We start from the raw sequence: 26900 nt of genomic DNA on the forward strand, positions 1-26900 counted from the left end.
ATCAAGTCATGGAAACAAATTAAGGACATAAACGCAGGGACATACTTTTCTCTCGTGTTAGATGAGTCGACAGACAAGTCTTTCAAGTCTTTCATGGAGTTCACCAAAGAAAGAAATCTAGCGATGGATAAACTGATTTCTGTGTGTACTGGTGGTGCACCCTGTATGATGGGTAAAAACAAAGAATTTGTTGCGTTTATTCGTGAACATGAAAATAGACCCATCCTAAGTTTTCATTGCATTCTGCACCAGGAGGCACTTGGCACCAGGAGGCACTGTCAGACGAAGTTGGGAATACATATCCCGGCCTGCTTTTACACAACAATGTGCGTTGGTTATCAAGGGGTAAAGTGCTCAGCCATTTTGTCGCTTGCCTGAGTGAAATCCGGACTCTTCTTGAAATGAAAAGCGTTGCGCATCCGGAGCTAGCTAACACTGAGTGGCTCCTGCAGTTTCACTATCTCGTGGACATAACTGGCTATCTGAACCAGCTCAATGTGAAAATGCAAGGTATTGGAAATACAATCTTATCCCTTCAACAAGCAGTGTTTGCATTTGAAAGCAAACTGGAACTCTTTATCAGAAACATTGAAACAGGATGTCTTCTACACTTTGAAACAACAACAATTTAGAGATGCGTTCTTATCAAGTAAACCCACTCAACATTTTGATCTCCAGCAGCTAGCTGGCTTTACGTCAGATCTCCTGCAGTCATTCAAAGTGCGTTTTAGAGAATTTCGTGAGCGCACTGATCTTCATTACTCATCCACACGAGTTTGCAGTCGACCTGAGACGCATCCCTGTGGTCTCCATCAGAGACTTTGTGTTGGAAGTTGCTTACCTGAAGGTGTCAGACATGTGGGTGAGTAAGTTCAAGTCCCTTAATGGAGAGTTGCAAAGACTTGCGCGACAGCGAGCAGAGCTGGCGAGTGAACACAAGTGGACAGAAATTTAAAAACTTCAACCTGAAGACCAGCTGATTCTTAAAACTTGGAACGAGCTTCTGGTCACATAGCGCACAATGCAGCGTGTGAGTATTGCCATATTGACCATGTTTGGCTCTACATATGCATGTGAGCATCTGAGAAACATTAAGACCAACCTACGCACACGTTCAACGCCTGCATGAAGCTGAACCTCACCACTTATGAACCAGACTACATTGCAATCAACAAAACCATACAGCATTAAGTCTCATTAATAATAGTAAGACGTCGGTATTAAGTCGCATTAATAGTAAGACGTATTTAATGTATTATTGGATAGCTACAGTATATCAACAAGAGTATTAAAAGAAATAAATATATTTATTATATACAGCGCTTTTAGTACTTGGAGAAGTGTTATACTTTAAAAACTGTCTTACTTAAAAAATGCATGCAAAAAGCTGCATTCAATTTTATTAAATAGGCTATATGGCTCTCATGGGACTGCATTTAGAAAATATTAGTTTTTTATGGCTCTCCCAGCCAAATAGGTTCCCGACCCCTGCTTTAGATTGTCATTAGAATATGTATGTCTTTCTTCACAGTTTTCACTGAACCTACTTCCTTGAAGAAATACAAGAAACATGCCATGTGAATATAATTGTGGTGTTTAGGAATCAGAAGAGAGAACCTGTCCAACGTAGGTCTCCCAGCATGGGTCCTGCTGGGAGCGGGTGTTCTTCTCAAACAGAGATGTCTGGTTGGAGACGGCCCGCGAGCCGCCGGTGCTGGTGTTCCTAACATTCAGCATCGTGGCAATGGTTGCCATGGTGCTGTTGCGATACTCAGACACAGAGATCTCAGAAACCAGGGTGGAGAGGCTGTTTCCCTCAGGCTGAGAGATAGTGGCCAGGAAGGAGCTGGTGTCAGACCAGTTACCTGGACTCGCTGGGACCTGGAAGACACACAAGTTATAGTAGAATATATCACCAGCTACGTGCTATGTAGTGCAAAAGGAATAGTTCAACATATTACTACATTAATTTCCAAGAGTGAGATAAGAAGATACACATATCAATCTCATGTCTGTGTGTTAAATGCAGAGCTTGAGACAGAGCAAGGTTAGCCCAGCTTAGCATAAAGACTACACACAGGGGAAGCGTATTGCCTGGCTGTCATTTCAATCTTCCAAAAAATTTACAATGTGATTTCCGACTAATGAAGATTGTTATAACTATCACCGATTATATAGTAGCTGGGGTTTGGGTGAAATATCCTTAGATTATATTTGATAATATAATATATTTCTTTTGAGGAGCGGAAACATTTTTGTGGTGCCGACAAAACCTTGGTACATCTGTGTGGCCAAACACCACTCGAGGTAAGTAAGAATTTTTTTTTTTTGTTTAGGTGAACTAACGTTTTAAACCTGGGATTGTTATAGTTATAGTTCTGCCCTACTGTACCTGACTCTGTTTTTATGATGCAGCCACATCTCCAGATCTCAGGATTGAGGCTGATTCCATCATAACTCAAAGGAATGAAAACAAGACCAAGTTTGTTATAGTTTCTATACTCACAGCAGAGCTCATACTGTTGACCTTATCAAGGAGTGCAATAATGAGGCTGTAGAGATTCCCCAGGTATAAAACAAGCACTCTGCAAACACATAAACATATGACCAATGTTAGTAAGACCTGTGGTGTTGTATATAGTGTGTGATTAGTGATACATTAAGGCATAGAATGGAGCACCTGGCAAGCTGGAATCGCAGCGATGTTCGAGGGTGGTACATCTCCAGCTGAGCCACCAGTTCAAAGGCAGATGGAGCGATCATGGTGATGAGAGAAACCACCACACTCACCTGGAGAGAGGAAGAACATGAAAGCCACTGACACAAAGGCTGTATTCCATTTCTCCTTTTGAAAAAAAGGATTACAACTGAAAATTGATTATATAATATACAGACATATTGTATGACATTGCTTTCCTTTATCAGCGAAGATGTGAAAGTCTTAATTCTTAAATCAGGCTCAGTCCTCACACAAATGTTTCATCTCAGCAAAATTGCAGCGTATACAGTACCATCAACTCCCATACATTTGTAGTATGGAGATAGCAACATTTCTACAGATAATAAATATCTCAGGCTGCATTTGGGGGATAAGATAACATATTACGCAGGACATATAGAATATTTATATTTATTCTATCCATCCATCCATCGTCTACCGCTTATCCGGGGTCGTGGGGGCAGCAGCTCCAGTAAGGAACCCCAAACTTCCCTTCTCCGGGCCATATCCACCAGCTCCGACTGGGGGATCCCGAGGCGTTCTCAGGCCAGTGAGGAGATATAATCTCTCCACCGAGTCCTGGGTCTTCCCCGGGGTCTCTTCCCAGCTGGACGTGCCTGGAATTGGTGATAAACATTCACTGGTAATGAGTCCGACTTACTGCCGAGTATCCAGACACATCTCTCACTTTGGGTGTACAGGGATTGGATGGCCCTCAAAAGTGACCCCCTCACCCCATACTCCCGCAGCACCTCCCACAGTATCACCCGGGGAAGCCGGTCATATGCCTTCTCCATATCCACAAAACACATGTAGACCATATGGGCCTACTCCCAGGCCCCCTCCAGGATCCTTGCGAGAGTGAAGAGTGATGAGTGAATCCAACTCACCACCATATGGTGATCAGTTGACAGCTCTGCCCCTCTCTTCACCGGAGTGTCCAAAACACGCGGCCTCAGATCAGATGATACGATCACAAAATCGATCATTGACCTTTGGCCTAGGGTGCTCTGGTACCAAGTACACTTAGGAGCATCCTTATGTTTGAAAATGGTATTTATTATGGCCATTCCATGACTAGCACTGAAGTCGAACAACAAACGACCATTCAGGTTTAGATCAGGGAGGCCGTTCCTCCCAATCATGCCTCTCCAGGTGTCTCCATCGTTTCCCACGTGCACGTTGAAGTCTCGCAGCAAGACTACGGAGTCCCCTACGGGAGCCCCCTGCAGGGCTCCATTCTGGGTCTCCAAGAATGCTGTTATACTCCAAACTGCTGTTTGGGGCATAGGCACAAACAACAGTCAGAGTTTTCCCCCCCATAACCCGGCGTAGGGAGGCGACCCTCTCGCCCGACACCTCACACCTTGGGCAACTCCGGAGAAGAATAGAGTCCAGGTTCCAGAGCCAAGACTGTGCGTAGAAGTAAGCCCCACCAGATCCAACTGGTAGCGCTCCACCTCCCGCACTAGTTCTGGCTACTTCCCGCACAGAGAGGTGACGTTCCATGTCCCCAGAGCCAGCCTCTGGTCCGTCGAGGTCCCTGACCAAAACTGCCACCCGTGTGAAAGCGCACCCGACCCCAGCGGTTTTTCCTATGAGTGGTGGGCCCACAGGATGGATGGATAGGAGGCACCACATAGCTTCTTCGGGCTGTTCCCGACCGGGCTCCGTGGCTAACCCGGCCACCAGGCGCTCGCTGTCGGGCCCTCCCTCTGTGCCTGGTCTCTCCTTCTCTTTCCCTCTGTTTCATGAAGTCGTATTGAACCATACTCAGTCTTAGTCTCTCATTTTATCCAAATGAGAGTTGATGATACAGTCAATGTGTACAGGGGGAGTTCAATGCAAAGAGGGGTAAGAGTGTCTGATGTGTTCACATGGAGCTTCAAAAGTGTGAAGATTTGTTGTTTTCAACAATATCATAATTACCAACAACTAAGTCATTGTAATATCATTGTACATTAATTATCTTTGGGGTTCTGGACCTTGGTTCAGAATAAATAACGGCAGCTTCTGATGTGAATGAAATGATGAGTTGTCCCTGACATTGGACGTCTTCCACTGAATCAGTTTCAGGTCTCCACTTTCATTGATTCCTTGGAATTGTATTGTATGTTGAATAATCTAATCAAAAACTAATGATGATGAGGAAGATGTCTGCTCTGCTATTCTACCTCATTCTTCTCCCACAGCGTCAGCTCCGGCTTCTCCTGCTCTAGTTTCTGCGAGCGGTCAACCACAAAGTAGATGATGTAGATGCTGCCGGCCAGAGACAGCAGCACAAGGATGTTTGCTAAGATACGCAGACTGATCAGAACTGCCCTGAAGAAACACACAAATACACATAAATACTTTGAACGGTGTAAGAGCACACATTCCATCTTCAAACAAGTGGAGTGGAAGTTCACAGTAATTCTAAAGATTTTAAATATATATATATATTCATAACTGGGAAACTATACAAAGGCAGATGGAGTCTCTCACTACACTCACATTGCGTTTTCACTGCAGCACACAATCCAAAAAACCCTTTACTTCAGAGCTCGCTCTCGCCGTCATACCTGCTGCCACATCGCTCACCCGGGAGCTATGCTATCTTTCGCTGCTTCTGCTACCATTACAGCCTTTATATAGCCTTAATATAGCCTATACATAGCCTTTATATAGCCTTTATATAGCCTTTATATAGCCTTTATATAGACTTTCAAAAGCCCCACCTCCACCCAAGTATCCACCTGTAGTCTGAGTCTACCTTTCTTTGCTGAGGTGTTTGCTTATGGGGAGTGACGATATCTGAGCTAATTTCTGTACATATTCTATATTCACATAATAATTTATTCCATGTTAGCCATGTGTATATAATTTTAATATCTTCTGTCATGTCATTTTAGTGATTTACTGTCAGCCTCTATACACTTTGTCAGAATGAGTGCACATAACTGCGCATTAACTGTAGAGATTTCAAACACAGGGTGCTGTAAATCAGCTGGGTTTAAGAATGATTCAAAGGGGGGGAAAAGCCCAGAGGAAGAAGAAGAGGAGAACATGCACAGAAATCAAGCAAAAACAAGAAACAAATAACAAAGACACCTACAGACTGGTATCCTTCTTCTTTTCCTGCTCTTCAACAATGGCTTCCTGTGAAGAAAAAACATTAACCCTGCTGTTATTAATTTGAGGGTAAAACACAGGCAGTCACAACTTTTGAACTTTTGTTCTGTGCATGAAAAGTTAGAGACATATTAATACAAAAAAGGAGAAAAGGGATGTCCTTGCTTGGATGGTGAATACATCTATGTTATGTTATGTTATGTAAGTGTAACTGGATATTTACAATGCACTATGTCTGCAGTTTGTGTGTCCACGTGTGTCTCTGACCCTGATATTATTGATGATCGCAGCTCCTTTGCTCTCTGCAGCCTCTGGGTTCCCTATCAGGTAATCCCAGGCACAGAAAACTCTCCAGCAGAACGTGAAGTTTTCATCAGAGGCACTGGCCAGGCTCAGACGAGAGTTCTTGGCCATTCTGCAGGAGTATTATTATTCAGAGCATATTAGTAAACCATAGAACATATAATACATGAGATGCTAGTCAGGTGATCAGTCAGTCAACCAGTCCAACTTTGGTTCAGAGTGAGATTCTCAACAAAGTCTGGCCTGATTTCTATGGAATTTGCAGAATCTTCTGAATCCTAGGGAATAAATGATTTTATGACCTCATAACATTTCCTCTAGCACCCCTATCAGGACATATTTATATTTGTGGCATGAATAAAAATGATCATATCTCATTGACTTTAAATGCTCTTTAGTCTTTCCTATGAGGAATCCTTTAGGTCAAACCAACTATTCTTAAGGCTCTAAGAATGATAAAATGATGAAGTTATTATTCTTAGATATGTTGTTGCTTTCTTGACCGCTACATGTGTATTGTAGGGTGTAATGAATATTGCTGCCTTGAGGAGTCACTACAGGGGCCTTAGACTGTAATGTTGTGGCCACACCAGCAGGTAGTGCTAGACGCTTTGGGTCCTGATTAGTTCTTGCAGGGTGAGCTGACAAACTACTGTAGTTGCCAATCTAACCGCTAACAAAGTAGTTAGTTGGAAACATGCTAGGGCTAGATAGTTACAATAGCAGCTTGGCCTACGTGAGCAATGCGTTCACACAGTTATAACGGCTCTGCAGAAACCTATGGGTAACATCAAGGAGACTATTTCCATATTTTATACATTATTATCTGAGGGTGAAATACTACTTACAAGCCAATTGGTTAATTTAACTTCTTAATTATTTTGGTTTTAGATGCTGCAGTGACCAGGCCATTTCAATGATTCAAGGTTTTTTGTCCTCATCCTCAGGCATTACATCACAATATTATATCATCAAATCCTTATCACATCCGTATGAATTGTAAAGTGTGTAATGATTACTTTCTTAACAGAATGATGAAACTGTAGGCAAAGACGGCCATCCCAACCAGGAAGTAGGCGAGGGGCAACCGGTAACCTGCACTACCAATTTTCCTCAGTCTGCCATAGTAACCATAGAACAACACAGAGTACTGCAGGTAGCCCTGTGGAGATCAGAAACACACAACACATGTTCACAACAAACACAACGAGGTATAGTACATGATGACATGATGAGGAAATAAACTACACAAAGAGAATCATTAGAGATCATCATTAATCTATTTGATGGAGCTTATCAGATACACACTTGGTCCAGAGCAAGGTAATATATACAAACCCATATGCCAGAGGATGACTTCTAATGTTTTTAGGGACTCCCTGACCTTTCCACCAACGCCACTGTCACATAAAATATCAATATGGAATTATCTTTCAAAAAATGTGACTGATCACAGCTGCTCAATACACAGGAAACATTTGATTCATTATTGCCCTTAAAAGTATGTATATGAAGATATTTATATGACATTATGAAATCACCAACCCAATATACTATTCCAAGTCTAAACTCAAGTAACTTGTGGAAGCCTTGGAGTCGAGGTCAGGGAGGCATTAAAGTAATGTTTGAATAATGGTCCATTGTATCTGTACGTAATGAGCTATTGACAGAACAGTAAAAGGAAAGAGAGGCTTACCCCAAGAGACCAAATGGTGTCCAGGTCTTGGGCTGAAGGCAGATGCTCCTTGGGGATAGTTTTACTCCTTGTGGTTCCAAACGGAGCTCCAGCCAGCAGCTAGTACAAACAAATGCATATGATAATAATACATCAAATACCTTTTATACTGTATACACAAGAGATAAACACAAATATATAAGTACATATAGTAGTTAGTTTGATTTAAATGTTTTACCTTGTGTAGCTACATGCCAACTAATTCAACAGCTTTCTTTCTAAGACTGGGATGAGAGGATTTATATCACTCTCATGTCTGTCTGCTAAAGGGATTTGCTATGTTAAGCTAGGCTAACAACTTCCTAAATCCAGTTCTGTCCTTTTAAGGGATTTGAATGTTTTGAAGTGGGGTTTCATGAGGTACGCCCCCAATTTGGAGAAACAGACGGGATTTCGGGCACAGGAGCAAAGCCATGTACTGCTGTGGACTTAATATCGCAATATCAGATGAAAATCACCCTTTTCAGGATTCGAGTAATGCGTTTTTGTCCAAACCACAGTGTTTCAGACCAATCAGCGCCCTGCGAGGAGCTACTGGTGTGGAAGAGGAAAACTATCAATTCATTCAATACAACAATGGCAGCTCCTAAAGAGGTGAGTGTAGATGCTACAATAGCATCAGTTAAATCAGAACTGAAGAGGATTTCTTCATTAAAGGAAGCGCAAAGAACAGCACTGAAGGCTTTTCTCAATGGAAAATATGTGTTCTCTGTCCTCTCGACTGGCTTTGTTGATCTGATTGACTGCCCATGACAGACGCTGATAGACACATGATTCATCAATAACGTGCCAATCTTTTTGAAAGTGCTTTTTTCCAAAGTGTACGATATATTTAGAATATTTTCACTGCTCTACATTGCCGTCAGACAACCCTTTCCAATGAAAGGTGATTACAAACTAACCTTTTAAAACATCAAAGTCACATAACAGAAACAAACTAAGTGATGGTGTAAGCATCGATAGCTTAGCTTCCTTGCAGGTAATCCTGTATGTACTGTAGGTAATACAATCACTATAGAAGAGTAACTCATACAACCCCACTTCAAAACATCCAATCTAACCCTTTAAGCGCAGAGCTGGGGTCAGGAAGTGGTTAACCTAGAGTATCTTATCATAAAGACTGGATGTAGGGGAAACAGCTACCAACACCTCGAAACACCTGACTGACTGTATCAGAATGCCGGAGGGCTGTGATCTCCAAGTGCCATTCTAGTTAGAGTGTGTAAACTCTTCATTTATAAATAATTCTTAATCGTATGGTTTGTGTGTGTGAAAAATAATGGTCACTGTATACGAGTCAAGAACTCAGTAACAACCTTCAGATATGAGACGAAATTAATGAATTGACAAATCAAAGGATGGTGCCCCGAGGTGGATTCAACACAACTTAAAATCTGTTATTTAATATTAAAGTTATTATTTCTGATAGCCAATGTTGAGAGCAATCTCTATCCTTTATCTTTTGTACCTATTTATACATTTTCATTAGATATTTTGGTATTAATTCATGTATTTACGCTACACCACTAATGACAGTAATACCATGCATATTAATTGTATTTAGTGCAAATGTTATACAATGTTAATATGTGACCAGTACCGAAGACCGTCTTGCAGTGTGTGCAATGTAATAAATCCATTTAAATAAAAGAATGTTCGATAGTTTTTGCCTCATATAGACACAAAATCATCTTGAAAAAAACGTAGTAATTTAGGAATATTGCCTCTCACAACTTGCATGCCATGGGTGCCATAACACAATTAAGGAGCATAGTGTATCAATAGTCCATCCATCCATCGTCTACCACTTATCCGGGATCGGGTCGCGGGGGCAGCAGCTCCAGTAAGGAACCCCAATCTTCCCTTCTCCGGGCCACATCCTCCAGCTTCGACTGGGGGATCCTGAGGCGTTCCCAGGCCAGTGAGGAGATATAATCTCTCCACCGAGTTCCTGGGTCTTCCCCGGGGTCTCCTCCCAGCTGGACATGCCTGGAACACCTCCCTAGGGAGGCGCCCAGGTGGCATCCTTACTAGATGCCCGAACCACCTCAACTGGCTCCTTTCAACGTAAAGGAGCAGCAGCTCTACTCCGAGTCTCTCACGGATGGCCACCCGTCTGAGAAAACCCATTTCGGCCGCTTGTACCCGTGATCTCGTTCTTTCGGTCATGACCCAGCCTTCATGACCATAGGTGAGGGTAGGAACGAAGATCGACGATATATTGAGAGCTTTGCCTTCTGGCTCAGCTCTCTTTTCGTCACAACGGCGCGGTAAAGTGACTGTAATACCGCCCCCCGCTGCTCCGATTCTCCGGCCAATCTCTCGCTCCATCGTCCCCTCACTCGCGAACAAGACCCCGAGGTATTTGAACTCCTTCACTTGGGGTAATGGCTCATTCCCTACCCGGAGTAGGCAATCCACCGGTTTCCTGCTGAGAGCCATGGCCTCAGATTTAGAGATGCTGATCCTCATCCCAACCGTTTGCACACTCGGCTGCGAACCGATCCAGTGACTGTTTAAGGTCACAGACCGATGATGCCATAAGGACCACATCATCTGCAAAGAGCAGCGATGAGATCCTCAGGTCACCGAACTGCAACCCCTCTCCTCCACGACTATGCCTCGATATCCTATCCATGAAAATCACGAACAGGATTGGTGGTAAAGTGCAGCCCTGGCGGAGGCCAACATTCACTGGAAACGAGTCCGACTTACTGCCGAGTATCCGGACACAACTCTTGCTTTGGGCGTACAGGGATTGGATGGCACTCAAAAGTGACCCCCTCACCCCATACTCCCGCAGCACCTCCCACAGTATCACCCGGGGGACCCGGTCATACGCCTTCTCCAGATCCACAAAACACATGTAGACCGGATGGGCGTACTCCTAGGCCCCCTCCAGGATCCTTGCAAGAGTAAAGAGTTGGTCTGTTGTTCCACGACCAGAACGGAATCCGCATTGTTCCTCTTCAATCAGAGGTTCGACTACCAGCCGAACCCTCCTTTCCAGTACCTTGGAGTAGACTTTACCAGGGAGGCTGAGAAGTGTGATACCCCTGTAGTTGGCACACACTCTCTGGTCCCCCTTTTTAAATGGGGGAACCACCACCCCGGTCTGCCAACCCCTAGGCACTGTCCCAGACTTCCACGTAATGTTGACGAGGCGTGTCAACCAAGAAAGCTCCTCAACACCCAAAGCCTCCAGCATTTCTGGACGGATCTCATCAACCCCTGCGGCTTTGCCACTGTGGAGTTGTTTGACTACCTCAGTGACTTCCATCAGGGAAATTGACGATGATCCCCCATCAGCTTCCAGCTCTGCCTCTACCATAGAGGGCGTGTTAGTCGGATTCAGGAGTTCCTCAAAGTGCTCCTTCCAGCGGCCGATAACCTTCTCAGTTGAAGTCAGCAGGGCCCCACCCTTGCTGTACACAGCTTGGATGGCTCCAAGAAGGGTCTCCAAGAAGGCCAAATACTCAGAACTGCGGTTTGGGGCATAGGCACAAACAACAGTCAGAGTTTTCCCCCCCATAACCCGAAGGCGTAGGGAGGCGACCCTCTCGTCCACCGGGATAAACTCCAACGTAGCGGCGCTAGTGAGTATCCCCACCCCGGCCCGACGCCTCACACCTTGGGCAACTCCGGAGAAGAATAGAGTTCAACTCCTATCCAGGAGTACGGTTCCAGAGCCAAGACTGTGCGTGGAGGTAAGCCCCACCAGATCCAACTGGTAGCGATCCACCTCCTGCACTAGTTCCGGCTCCTTCCCCCACAGAGAGGTGACGTTCCACGTCCTCAGAGCCAGCCTCTGCTGCCCGGGTATCAATAGTGTTACACTAAAAAGGAGGCAAACTAAAGGAAATAAAAAGTGAGGTCACATAATTTAGAGCATGAAACAAGCAAAGGCATCCCATCTCACAGAACATCCATAATGTTGGATGAGATTACTCCTTCAGCAGAGGTGAGATGAAGGAGGGAAGTGTGCAGTGATAGTTCTCTCCCTCCAACAAATGGAGGGAGAGAGAGATGCAAGTAATAAACGGGGGAATAAGATAAGGCATTGAGAATGATAGGATGAGTTATGTCTGGGGAAATTGCTTGTGTCTGCATGTCTACATCTGCAGTTTATACTTCCACTGGTTGAGCTGAAGCTGCTGCAGAATCAGCAGGCTACACACTCATCAACAACACTCAACATTTACAGAGGATGAGAAGTCAACAAAAAATCTCAGGATTAAATAAGCAATACTACATTAATGATGTGTAATGTCTTTTGTATATTTGCCTAAAATAGTTGTGAGTGAACTGGAGTGTATTTTGTGTAATAAGAATTCATTAGCAGATCTGTGTTTAAAAATAAAGAGTAGCCATAATAATAATAATTAATTGGTGCCTAGAGTGAAAAGTGTCTTTCCAGTTATAAGATTTGAATGAGGATATATAGTTTTAAATTATTTGTGGTTTGGATCATATGCTTTTCTCATATTAATTGTGAATAGAGTTGTACCAACTCAACAATGCTACTTGTTGTTGGTTGGAGGGTGTTTAAGTAAGGATCCAAAAAGAAAAGTAATCATTGTTGGGAGGGCCCAAAAAATGCATATCAAATCTCTGTTCGATTCACATATGATATGCAGTATTCTATATGATTAGTAAACAGTGTCAGAGACTTGCTGACCTCTGGTAGGACGATGAAGGCTCCAGTCATGATGGTGAGGACGATGTTGATCCCGAACAACCAGCGGAGGAAGATAAAGTAGGAGGCCACGCCCGACCCAAAGTGACCTCAACAAGAAAGAGGAAACATCTGACGAAGACCGATTGACATGTTGCATGCACTTCATAAACAGTGATGTAGTGGTGCATAACCAATATTAACAAATATCAATTGTATTTTCAAAAAAGCTCAACATTTTTCTTTCTGTGCCCTGAAAAGGTCTTTCCTTATGTGATATACACCATACACGACCATACTGATGGATACATGTCCTGAACAAAATTAGTTTAGATGTATGCAAGTCAAGTACTAAACAAAATAAATGATAGCATTTTGGACCAGTGATATAATGACTTTTAATTAATTTTGTAGAACAAACAGATGACTCACTTTCGATTTTCTTGATCCTGACTTCCCAGGGAATGAACAGAACCAAAATGTTGTAAAGCACACGTGAAATTTTCTTCAGCAGCTGCAGGAACAGAAAGAGCAATGAGCGACCTCTGACTTATTGTGTAACCTCTCACTGACACACTCACCATAATAGGCAGGAATCACAATGTGCTGTAATAATGATAATACATTAGATGTATAGAGTGCTTTCAAGATACGCAGACACGACATGGAAAACTAGGTGCTTAAAAACCTAGAAAACTAAAACAGAATCCAAGGCCATAATTCAGCAGGACATGAAATCCCATCTATTCTGTGAATCATATCTTATAGCAATATGAGCATGCAGCAATGTTAAAAGCCATAATGACATGAGCATGTTCACATTTGTCTTTGTAGTGCTGTGCTATGTCTTTCATCATAACTTTGTAACAAGTCCTCCAAACTTAACGACAAAATACATGATTTGTCATTTCCCTTCAAAATACAACATGTGAGCTTTTTCTGAGCTGGAGCTCCTATCAGCAGGATGACTTCTGAAACGCATATGATGACTATAAAACCATTCTTATGAGACATTTCTGGTATTTTAGAATTTATGACTTTTGACAAATCTCTATTGTTCAATTTCAATCCCCTAGTGTTTTCTGATCCAACACCTCTATAGATAAGGTTGTGTTAAGTTTAGGCAAAAAAAACAACTAAGAGGTTGAACAAAAGTTTGTGGTCATGGATTAAAAAAAAGAAACATTTACTGTGGGCCTGTGACAGAGTTTTTGCAGAGGTACAACAATAAAATGTACTTTTGTATTTGTTTTTTGTTCCTGGAGAGTATAGTCTTTGTTCTATAATCATAAGAGCTATCTCAGATGAATAAAAATTAGTTTAACTTTATGCTATTAACACTCATGTAGTCTGCATTGCTCAGGATGTCATTTTGCATCAGATATCCATGTTTTTTACATAATAACTGAAACGTTGTGACTGAAGCTTTTCACATCTTATGATGTGACGAAAAATAAAATCAGAAGTTAGATGATGATTATTAATTAAGATAAGGTCAGCTGGATCAATAATTCTGTATTCAATTAACTGGGAGCCAAACTAGAATAATAATAATTCATCATCAGACTGCTCACTAATAGTCAATGTATTCTAATGGGCCTGAGCAGCCTGAACAATTTAATTAAAACTATAACAGCTATAAATCCACTCATGCTGCTGTGCTACAGCTGCAATTCTAACGTTCTCTCTGTATATGAACACATTTAATACAGAGAAACAGATAAAATAGATGAAGTTATCTACAGCATGTTACCCCTGTTCAGCTCAAAGAAGGAGAAATCTTAGTTAAAATCAGCACTCAGAAGTCTGCACAAACCAAACCAAATCCAACATGTTTTATTATTCTGGCTCTGATCGTCCAGTTACTGCAGTGCAGTGAAATAATACAAAGAAGCTCCTCTCAGCATACAGTCGGAGAGAATAAATGGAGTTGTGGCTGTTCAGCGTGTGTGGAGCACATATTTCACTGTAACTGCCCACAGTGAAGCACTGGAGGAAGAGGATGTCAGGGCAGTTTTGAAATTCTTTTTTTGCAGAACAATTGTTACGACCATGGTTGTATTGTGTGTGCATTGTGGACCTTGTGGATCTTTTCTGATGTTATATTATAAATAAAAACATTCTTTATATTCCACAATCTGTCTCTGTGGCTGCTTGAGACCTCACCCCCAAAATGATAATTTGTATTAAACTAATTAACTAATGAGACTTATGTACTTATGAGGAATGTACTGCACAAATTGTGTGAGAGTTTGTAAATAGATGTTTTAATATAATATTGCTGTTGTTAAACAATTACTTCATTTATTTCAATTCATCAAGACTTTTCTTCTTTTCTTTTCTTTCCTCAGGGACAATCACATTGCTCAACATTGATTTTTTTGTCATGATCGTGATTTTCTATATCCTGTTTTATTTTGAAGTGCTCACTTCCCCTTGTGTCATGTCTAGTTGTACTTCCGGTCTCTGTGTTTTCCCTCCCTTTGTAATTTGTGTGTGTTGTGTCTCGCTCCCTCGTTTGGTGATTGTGTGTATATATCCCTGTCTGTCCCAGTGTTCCTTGTCCGGTCGTCATTCATGTTACAAGGTGTTTTCTCCTCGTGGCCACCTCATCTCACTTTCTGGTCTGTATTTTTGGTTTTATTTGTTACTTTGCAATTTTATAAGCTTTCCTGGAATAAAGCCCTCTTTTGTTAAAAGATCATCTTGAATTCTACGTTTGGGTCCTCACCTTTTCCCCACCGTGATAGTAAGAATGGACCACAGAATGGGCCCAGCAATGTTTAATGATTATTATGATCTTTACATCCCGTTGATCATCTGTCATGGGCTATGGAGAGACGCCACCTGTAAGGGAGACCACTCTTTCAAGAGGCCCTTGGGAAGGTGGCCGAGAAACCTTGGTTGAAGGATCTTCTGCATGAGGATATTAGGGATTTCCTCAACCTCGCAGATCAGTCTGTCCTCCTGACAGCTCGCAAGCCCACCGTGTCCCCTGCTCCAGCCCCTGAGACATTTCTGGGCACTCTCCTGGCCCTGGGAGGTCCTCGGCGTCTCGGCGCAAGAGACCCAGACCACGTCAGACTCCAGTTTCCGCTGCTGGGCCGCGACAGCCACCTGTTTCCGCTGCCGGACCGCGTCAGACTACAGATCCTGCTGCCGGGCCGCGACAGCTTCCAGTTCCGTTGTCGGGCCGCGACAGCCCTCTATTCCTGCTGCCGGACCCCTCGAGACCCCAGTCCCCGCTCTCCCTTTGCCCCTCGAGACCCCAGTCCCCACTCTCCCTTTGCCCCTCGAGACCCCAGTCCATGTGCTCCCTTTGTCCCTCGAGACCCCGGTGATCCCGGTGATCCCTGTGATCCCGAGACCCCTTTGCTCCCCTCTCCTCTTGAGACCCCTTTGCTCCCCTCTCCTCTTGAGACCCCTTTGCTCCCCTCTCCTATTGAGACCCCTTTGCTCCCCTCTCCTCCCGGAGACCCCTTCGATCCCCTCTCCTCTCCAGACCCTAGTGCTTCCTCCAGCACTCCACGCTGGCCTCCAGAGTGGCTCCGCCCGCCTCCAGCCCAACCACTCCACCGGCATCCAGAGCGGCTCCGCTGGCATCCAGAGCGGCTCTGCTGGCATCCAGAGCGGCTCCGCTGGCATCCAGCACTGCCTCTCCGCCTCCTTGTTTGCCCCTCTTTTCAATGGTTGTCCCTTGGCCTGATGTTAGATTGGCCATTTTTGGATTATTTGCTCACCACGGAGGCATCATACAACAGAACATTATACAAGTGGACATGTTTTACGGTTGACTACACTTTTTCATTTTCTACAAAGTGGCATTTGAAGCTGGGCTCAGTGTTTCTAGAGTGAGTGTAAATGACAGAGAATGTTTGGTGTGTACATACATCAGCTCCGGCAGTTTGGTAACCTCTAGTTCTGGTCAGTCGGCCCTCATACTTCAGAACAATCTCTCTGGCCTGCCTGGGACACAAAGACACACAGGTGTTTACTCAATATTTCGATTTTATGCACATTTCTACTATTACTCCACTAGATTTTTAAAGGGGAACTATTGTACCTTTTACATCAATACATTAAAGGGCCTACAAAATGATAAACATGACTTTCTACTGATAGTAAATGCTATTTGTGGTGTACAATTATGTGTTATTTATGACACAATGATTACAGTATTTAATCAATCATGATTTAGAATGTCGACCACCAATGTTTACATTGCCGCTACCGGAAACACCTGACGCCGTGTTCTGACATCACAAGTAGAAAACAGTCCACCAGTTGAATGCACGACAGAAGCGGCAGACAGCACGGCAGCACAGCAGACGTGGCGATGTCGGACTCTAGCTCGGATATTTCGACAGAATCGAGTGACAGTGAGTCGTCACTTGTTTCACCTTCATGAAGAGGAGTTTATTGAAGAGAATGCCGGTGTCGTGGATTTAGATCATTTGGGCATATTTAACATGGTGGAAACAGAGCAGCGCGAGTATTCAAGATGGAGACACAGACGGGACCGAACATGCGGATGATGGTGACGGTGATTCTGGATTTGGCGGAGATCCTGTGCGGCAACAGAACACAGACAGGTATATACATTTGACTATAGTTCATAGAACTTCTCAATATATAGTAAATACATCATAATAAAACGTAACATTATCCTCGATCGTAAATAGATCACAAGTGTGAAGTAAATAAACTCCTGATTGTATTGTGTCACATTTAATGACACATGTACTCGTCCACCTCAATCAAAATGTATTATTGCACAACATGTATTTCTGCACAAATGTATAATGAGCACTATATTAGTTATGAATGTGAAGCACTGTAGGTTCTCTTCAAAGAGTTTCAAGTCTACCTCCATCTCGCCACAACAAGACGGCCCACCAAGGGGCATAACCGCGCCAACATGGACCAATGAGGGACGACGACACCCTTCTGTAGAGAATATAGCAAAATGTTTATGATGTTTTTGTACCACTTTCACTTTTACCAACAGACAGCTAACTGGCTCTTTATTGATTCGGACTGTGGACTTGGTGTGTGAAAGTGTCCTCGGCTGAAAGTATTTTTGAAATGCTGTCATCATCACTTTAAATAAATAAGTATCTTGATCAACTAGAAGTTTACTGGATTCAATTGAAAGACAATCACAGCGCCCTTTGGGCTTCAAAACCCAACACAAGCTATCGATAGCTTGCTAGCGAGTCGATAGCTTGGTTTCCTTGAATTGTTATGAAACCCGACTAGTTGTCCGCAAATTGCTTGATCGCTAAATATTCAATTATTTCTCAACTTGGACACATCGATGTCTGAAAAGCTTGATAACTTGATTATTTCTCGAAGTTTCTACGGTTGAGGTTCTATGGTTGTGTCTAATGTCAAACGTCATATATTACGAGGCTGTATATAAAGCATTAGCTATTAGCTAACAAACAGACTGGAGGACAGCGCTGTTTTATAAAGTATAGTCTGTATACTGAGGTGAGACTATGTATCTAACCTCCGTACGACCATAACAGGCTTATGAGCTGCTTACGAGCCTGTCGTCAAACACAGGCATATACATAGTATGAATTTAAGATGACGTTAATATTGGCCTTTTTTCTGGATATTGCATATTGTGTACATGTCCTTACCACTCTTCTTTTGTACATTTAGGTGTACATGTGAAAACTGTACAATTATGGAAGCAATTGAAGAGCTGCTGCCAAGAAAAGATGTCATGGAGGAATTCAATGAATATGAGGGACATGGTGCAAACATAACCTGCATAACAGATCACCCAGGATTCAAATCAAAGTGTCTGGATGTTTGGGTGTTGTAGACAGCCTACCAAAGGTATTCGAAGGACAGACAACAAGCAGGTGGTCCGCCACGTAATGAATAAGTTACTTGTGTAATGTTTAGAGCTCAGAAACTTTGATGTATTTTTGGGAAGTCGAATGGTCACTCTGGCAAAGTTACAGAATACATAGATAAATAAGCAAATAAGGTTGACGTGATTACCATTGACATGTATTATCTTGTATGTTACAGAATGTATCGCTATGTGGCATTCCTCCGGTGAGATTCTGCTGGGGAATACTTGGTAAGAACCACAGAATGCCATCATGTGCCATTCAAAAGATCTGTGCTACGTTTCCATCTGACAACTACACGTCGTTCAAGTATCCAGCACTTTATTAGAGTCAATAACAAAACACAATGTCAGTTCAGTGATTGAATCTGCTTCTATACAGCACAACAGCATCCCTCTTGTTTGGTTCTTCCACCGACTGCTGAGTGGATCTGGGACTTCGAAAGGTTCCTCATCAACATTGTCTTGGCACAAAGCATTGAGTCTCGGTCAAGAGTTCAGTAACATACTCTACAAAAAATCTGTTTTATAATCAAGCATTATATATAATGTGTATGTGCGTGTGTGGCAATTTCTTTCTGAAATGTACAAAACACAACTTTACTAATAAGTCTTTCAAACCAGCTGGAAATTGTATTGCACATTTATACATGTCTGCATAAAGAAAATATCTAATAACATTCATAATAAAAGATGTGGTTGAATTGATTGAGCAATGATATCAAATTAAACAAATATATGAATTATGTACATGCATGTGGTGATTGTATTTTTAACACATCATGTGCAGGTCTACTGGTACTACAACTGTAATGTACAGATGACGTACAGTCTGTATACTTACTGGTGTACACACAGCTTCCTCCCCAGTGTGGATGTCCAATAGATGGTCGCTGATCATACAGGTATCCTCATTTCTGTCAGTGGCTTCATTCACCAATGTTTCAATACCTATGTAATAATAGGGTGATAGTTAAAAGTTAAATAGACTCAAGCTTTTACTCAAACTACAGAATAAAATGGGGAAGCCTGTTATAAACATTGAATCCATACTTAATTAAGCTAATGAAGTGTAATTAGCTAAAGTTATTAATACAAACAATAACACACAGATACTGGCTAGGGCCTGGTGTAGATAGATAGATAGATACTTTATTCATCCCGAGGGAAATTTAGGAAACATTTACATTTATATGTAAACTTGTTACATACAGTAGGCCTAGACCGATTATAGCTTTATGCTTGAAACAATAAATACAGTAAACAAGTAGCATGGCTTACCTTTGCTCTCTCCCTTTTGGCGAATGCATTTCGTCATCTCTTTGGTGGAGGACTCTGCACCGGCGGACGTGTTTGAATCGGCGTGCTGGCTTGTGCTGGCTGGGGTCTTGGCAGTATTATACGCAACAGCATCTGCGTTCAGTTTAAAATTATTTTTGAATCTCATTTCCTTGGTGAGCATAGTTTGTTCGAAACACGATTTCTCAAAGTGCTGCCCACAAATCGTCGGTTTCATCGACGCACTTGTCTTGTCCATAAACGCGACATTTTATCATCTTTTGGCCACAGAAAGCTAGATTTGGAGATGGCCCCACATCCCCATACAACACATCACTTCACAATTATCCTTGACGATTGATTGTTGTCCGTTCTTTCTCGTAATAATTGACAGCAGTCTTTGCTGGACGCTTCAACGCAGACGAACACTGGCGGCGGCTGTAACGCAGACGAACACTGGCAGCGGCTGTATTCTACTAGTGACGTCATCACCCAAACATTGCCGAAGTGGATACTCTCAGCGCAGCGATCGATTGTTGTTAGCGGAAGTCATTTTTATGCTGTTATGATCGTGATTTATTACGAATACATCAATATTAAAAATATATATATGGCACATTTCACAATAGATATGCAACCTCTATCATATACCAAGCCCAATAACACTGACAAAATATCATTTATTAGGCTCTTTAATCTGAGAGATGTGATTATTAATTGTTCTAAACACAATTTCAAAAATGAACATGAGTGGTGGTCAAATTCTGATAATGGATAAACTGGAGTTTGCTTTAGGAACAATCTCATTCTTGTTACTCAGTCATCATTTTGGCTCTTTTACTATTCAATAAAATGGATGGGATTATATGGTACAGGGTTAACTGATAAAAATGTTTATTGTTAACCTCTTCTAGATGACGATGGTCGCTGAGGATTTGTAGGTTTCAAACATTCATTCAAGTAGCAGTATTTTTTTATAGGTTCAATGTGTAAGATCTGCCAGAATTTAAACTTAACACATTAAAACAATGAACTAACATTATCACCAGTGTGAAGAAGCAACAGTATTGACATTATGTCAAAGACGTCTGTGTTGTGTTGCAGAGATATCTACTGAAGTTACAACAGTAGCTAGTTGCGCTCCGTCCAGTCTGTAATACCACTTGTTCCTCTAGATTTGATAGTAAGTCAATGTAGCTGCAGTCTGCCTCAGTACAGAGAAAGAGGAAGTACAGCTGCCTGACTCTTGCAAATATTACAGCCATGTTCTGTGTCTGTATGTAAGCTAATAAACACATTTTAAAACAAAGTGGCAGAAAGAAGAACCGCACCACCTCTCTTCGTCCTCACAGCTCCCAGGAGGCTGTTTCTCTGAGTGTATATCTGTCTGCAGCCACAGCACCGGGGAACTGCAAACTCCCTGTTGCTGCTGTTACACAGGCTGCAGAGCTGGAGCTGGATCTGACTGAACTCAAGTATCTCCGGCCGCTGACTGGAGCTCCGTCTGACGGAGGCTGCAGAATGCCGGCTCTGCTGACCTCTCTCCTCCCCTTTGGGCTGCTCTCCTGGCTGCGCCGCCACTGGGAAGACGAGATGAATATGTGGTAGTTTTCTAGTTTCTGCCACTTTGGATTTAGTCCAATAAACAAAGTAACGTAACGTTACAAAGACTACAGCCCCGTTAACATCAGTGCTCCAGTAAGCACAGATTATCCGCCCCACATGAAGATTATAAAACAGCTTTCTGACCGGAGATCAGAGTATTGGTATTCTTGCCCTGCTGACTGACTGGCATTACACAGGAGTAAATGCAATACACAATATAAAGCATAAATTAGAATACAATAAATATGCCAAACTCCTACAACTAAAATATAAACATTAGAGATTGTGTGGAGCCCGTTTAGAGGTGAAGTACTGCGCCCTATTTCTTTGGAGCAGGTGGCTCAGAATTACACATTGAACCTTTCAAGCTTTCTTTTTCTAATGTAACCAGAGGGTTTGTTCTTTGGTTTTCAGCAAATTGTTTACTAATGTGCGTATTCTAAAATGTATACTCTTTAAAACATTACGCTGAATATCATAGCCTTAATTTTTTCAACTCACAGTGCAAACCAGTACTAAAACCAGTCACCGCAGGCTGGTGACACTAATATAAACTGAGTGAAGCGATTCTGTAGCTTTACAGTCCATAAGATGGTGAAACCAGCTCATCCGGTCACAGCACTGAGGACAATTCAGAGGGCTATGAGCCATGTATTATTAATAGACACTCAACATTCACTTTACCCACTCTCCAATGGAAAGCAACTGCCGTTTTTAGAATTGTTGAATACATATGGTTTGATATTTTAATTTAAATATATTATTGTATTACATGTTGTTAAGAGGGATGATATTAGGGTCAACATTCAGAGTAACTCATAGTAACATTTGGTAAATCTAGGTAAAAAATCACTGATTTCTGATGTGAAATACGAGCTGTTATTGCAGTGGGAGTAATCGCAGACATTCAGCCTGAGATTAAAGAGGGTGTAAAAACGCAGACTTGCATCCCATCCCTGATGATGGTAATAAAACCTCTGCGGTAATAACAGATTGCCCATATAAAACCTGTTATCCATGGCACATACTCAGCACATTTTAGAAGCTCTCTATCTACTCTAGTTTTCTCTGGCTCAGCCTGTTTTCTATCTACTGCTCTACACATTAAGTCGAATGTTAGAACACCGCCTTCACAGTTTTGTGTCTGATCATTCTTAGATCACAACAAAGTATCTATCCATCTATTTTTGGGATGAGCTTCCTTAGAAATGTGAACATTCACAAGTATCATGTGGCATTTGGACACCTGGCAGAATATGTTGAACCATTTTCCACAGAGCTGTCTGTAATATTGAAAACAATTATATATTTAAAACAATTCTAAAAATGAAACTCAGTTCAAATCAGATACAATGTCTCATACGAATGTAAATGTTTATACCCTTCTGCCTAGCCATGAGATGAAGATTGAGATGAATTTGAAAAAGTCAACAGTGTCTTTTAGTGTTAAACAGAATGTTTCAATTGCTTTCCCTCCAAAATGTATTTGGCAAAACATTTAGCAGTAAAGAATACTTTTTTAGGAGACATGGTTGCTGTCAGAGAAAGTGACGCTCTTATCTTGTCATACTTATCCAGCACGAGAGGTAAAAGGATAAAAAGAGATTAGTTAGGTGGATTACTAGTAATTTTTCATTTTGATCGCATTCATCATGTCTTCCTCTTTAGGTTTTGGTGGGTGAGCTGCTGAGGCACACACACTTTAAATTCAGCGACATATTTATTACCAGAGCACTTTCATTAGGAAAAATAGCCTTACACAGTGTGTGTGTGTTTATGTGTGTGTTTAAGAGCAGAAGAGGAGGGGAAGATTAAACTACCACTCCATAGATACAGAGGGAACAATCACACTGTGGGCTACTTTAGGACTTTGAGCTTGCGTCTCATTGGCCAGGGTCTGGTCCGAATGTTGGCGATGATCTCCTTCTGGTACTGAATGTTCTGGAACATCTCCTCTGGGTCATTGCTGTCCGCCCGCTCATCCTCTTTATCTTCATCATCTGAGGAGCTGCAGGAGAAGATACAAGGGCATAATGAAAAGGGCTCGGCCGGTAACACCGTAAAGAAAAGGAAAATCTAAAGAATATCATCTTGTGTTTGGTTGTAGAGGAGGGCAAACCATTATGTTTCACTTAAATATCACTAAAATTAAACTAAATAAAACATTATTGAACTACCATTATTGCTGATAGTTTTGTCCACCCATTTCAAACCAATATCATGATCCTCAGAGGGGACTGTTCTCGTAAGACAGCTTCCCCAAGCAGTGCAATAGTAAATAGAAAAAAACAGTTAACTTCTGTCTTTAAATGGTTAAAATCTAGTGTTCACTGATTGTGAGCTCCCACTATGGAAGGGTCCCAGTAAACTAGTTTTATGCACGGCAGATTTGGTTTGTGATGAATCGCTTAGTGGCTTCATTTACATTTCAGTTCAAATTAAAGTGTGTGTCCTCATACCGCCCATGGACTGAATAATATGTGTATGCATCACAAAAATGATCATATCAGAAACATTTCAAATTAAGATCTGGCACACTCAATGTGTTTCATATAGGTTGTCAACATTAAATTGTTGATCATTACAACAATGCAAAGACAGAGGACGCTGTAACTGCTTGCAGATTAGGAGAACTGCTGAACCCTGCTGAATGGTCTAACTACTAGTAGTGCCGATCAATTCTGTTTACACGTCATCATGGGATTTCCAACTGTTTTGTTGTACATATTGGTGATTTAAACAAACAAAATGATACATGTTCAAGGGTAAAATATTAACAACAGAATTCCAAAACAAAGTGAGAAGTTCAGGAACAAAACGTGCAAAGAAACTATCTTTTTACTTCTTACAAGGCCAACAATTATATTTCACCACTTTTCATCTAATGTATCTTCTCCAGTGTATCATATATCATGTGCAGCATCTTAAGTGACTTAAGTCATAGATTACTTTGTGCTTATGACCTTTAAGAAAGAAATAATGTAGTCTATATCCAGTCTGTATTTCTGGATGTATTTGTAATAAATGCTGTGTACATTTTAGAAACTTCTTTGTAGAAGAAGACAGCTGTTTTAGTGATCTCTTAAAAAAATATCAAAACACATTAGTTGAGGGAAGGACAATCATATTTTTTAAGGGTACATTTAAAGAAAAGCCCATCTTCAAATAAATGATACATCATTAACCATCGTAGCATGTCATAATGTATCACCATTACAAATGGAGAAAAACTATTACTATTACTATACTATTAGGGTAAAACAAAATTCAAAGCTTTTTATGAGCATTTCCATATCTAAACAATGTTTACTATCACTGGATTAACTTTGATAACATTATCTCCAAGTTATTACCAGAATTAAACCAAATGGTTGATAGCATAACAATGTAAAAAATATGCTCTGATTACGCTCTGTTTTGAACTGTAGCCATGCAGATATCTTTATATGTACATCTTAATATTCTTTAATTCAAAACTGAACACCATTTCTATCATATTGTTTATTCACAGAGTCAAAGTCTTTGATGGGGACAAATGAGCTTAGACTAAATTGACAAAGATGACCAACAGGTCAGAATGTCCCTGAATGGCAGTTAATGGTAACACAGCACACAGAAAATTCTTTATAGTTTTAATTGATAATTAGATTTAGTAAATGAGTCATTGTAAAACCTACAGGATGTTATCTAAGGTTCAGAGAGATGACAGCCGTACAGAGTGAGAGAAAGAGTGAAGCAGACAGAGACAGAGAGAGAAAAGGCTTCCAAGAAATCCTGATGAAAGTAAGATGGATGAAAGGAAGGAAAAGTGAGCACACTCACCCCTGCTGGTGGTCCTGGTAGGATGAATAAATCCTTCTGGAGTTCTTCCTGATACTTTTGTGTCTCTTGGCTGCAGACAGAGACCTGCTGCTGCCAAGCAAAGAATCAGACACTGCACTCATGCTGCCGCTGCTTACAGTGTGTGCATGACTGTTCTTATGAAACAGTGTGTACAGGTTAGTGTGTGAGCACACACTGCACACTTCTCAGCCTGCCTGGACTGGAGCTACCTGCTGCTCTGTAGCATCACACACTACACTACAGCAGTACAGACTGAAAAAAAACTCCCTCATCAGTCCAATCGCAGCCATACTGACTGCTTAAAGGGACAGCACCAACTTGTTACGTTTATTTTATAACTACAACTTTAACTGACAGTGTATGTATTACAGGGAGATAAAATGTCATCCAATGTCAAATGTTATGATAATAATACATGGTTAGCTCATTAGCATAGTTACCAAGTGAAAGCTTACTTTGTACGAAGTTAACTGCCCTTGCTTTAGATTTTTGGAGAAAAACAAGTGATAATATATAAATATATCCAGCTTTGTTTGTTAATACATATGCCCCTGTAGCAAAGGGAAGAGGAAGAGCAACTTTAACGTTTTTTCTTGGACATATTTGTTTTTTCCCCTACATTGTTTCAAATAACTTGTTACAGTAATCGGGTGATGTGCCTTATGTTCACTTGGCTTCTGATTATGTTCAGCTATCGAAGCTTAGAGGCAGAGGTATCGTAGAGCAAAATGAAGGCCTGGCAGATGTCTCTTGTTTAATTGGTGGCTGTTTGACTGCACCCAGAGGAGTACTTCTGACCAATGTGTCTCAGCCAATGGGGATCAGTCACAGCCTGGTCGTTCAACTCAGTCAGACCCCTTTAATGGTTCAGCAGAGAGTTTAGGCAGAACGCTTGTTGGAGCTAAAAACCTGTAGAATTGAAAGGAAGAATTGATGTCAGGCCCTGCCTTTTACTGCCAGTGTTGTCTTTACATCATTGTTAGAATATTTGTTCTGAAAATTGCATCTACTCGTGTTAACAACGCCCTTTCCTCACAGCACATACTGGGGGAGAGGCGGTCAGATCTCACAGGACTGAAGGCCAATCCCAATGGAGCGCTTTCTGAAGGGTTTATAACTTCTGTCACTCGTCCATCTCATGGAAAGATAACTTTCTGCTAGTGTATTTACAATACTCCACTTCGTCTCTTCAAGTGTTCTCTCCAGCCAAACATTAAGTTCACAATAACAAACCAGTGTTGCCGCCTCAGACCACAAACCAAAAGGCTTAGAAGTAACATCATCTTAAAACTCTTCAATTAAAGAGCGAATTCATGAGCATTGAAACGTAACCTTGCTTGTTTTATTACACTCAGGGTACACTCATTGTACTGTCTTACTTGGTCTGGTATAACCAGCTAATATAAGCTGTAGATAGATAAATACTGCTGATAACTGACATTACTGAGGCACATTTCTGACTAGACTTCTTCTCTGCTTGTACCACTGTTAATATTAATGTTGCTATTATCCCATAATATAATAAAAGAAGCCTTGTATACATTAATACTTCACTATATCATTCATCAGTATGAAGTTTACTTGCAGATGAAATGCGATAACATTTATTCCAGAGCAGTTTATTACTCTTCCTTAATATAAGAAAATAAGAACAACCCCAGGTTTCTTTTCAGCACTGTAGCCAGGCTGACAGAGAGCCACAGCTCTACAGAGCCTTCTGTTCCTATATCTCTCAGTAGTGACGACTTCATGAGCTTCTTTA

The 26900-nt window shown here is 41.6% G+C and overlaps 1 protein-coding gene across 1 annotated transcript in view; it reads right to left on the minus strand.

Moving 5' to 3' along the window:
- Nucleotides 1–25366, minus strand: part of tmc3 (transmembrane channel like 3) — a 39948-nt gene extending 14582 nt beyond the window's left edge. The window contains 13 exon segments of the mRNA XM_029461973.1: nt 1618–1881; nt 2507–2585; nt 2681–2790; nt 4894–5041; nt 5814–5857; nt 6098–6245; nt 7153–7295; nt 7830–7928; nt 12547–12653; nt 12976–13057; nt 16434–16509; nt 23157–23303; nt 25118–25366. Coding sequence (XP_029317833.1) covers nt 1618–1881; nt 2507–2585; nt 2681–2790; nt 4894–5041; nt 5814–5857; nt 6098–6245; nt 7153–7295; nt 7830–7928; nt 12547–12653; nt 12976–13057; nt 16434–16509; nt 23157–23303; nt 25118–25239 — 1569 coding nt within the window. The 5' untranslated portion in view covers nt 25240–25366.
- Between the last annotated feature and the right edge of the window lie 1534 nt (nt 25367–26900).

This window comes from Cottoperca gobio, chromosome 3 (assembly GCF_900634415.1).
Source record: "Cottoperca gobio chromosome 3, fCotGob3.1, whole genome shotgun sequence".
Lineage (NCBI taxonomy): Eukaryota > Metazoa > Chordata > Actinopteri > Perciformes > Bovichtidae > Cottoperca > Cottoperca gobio.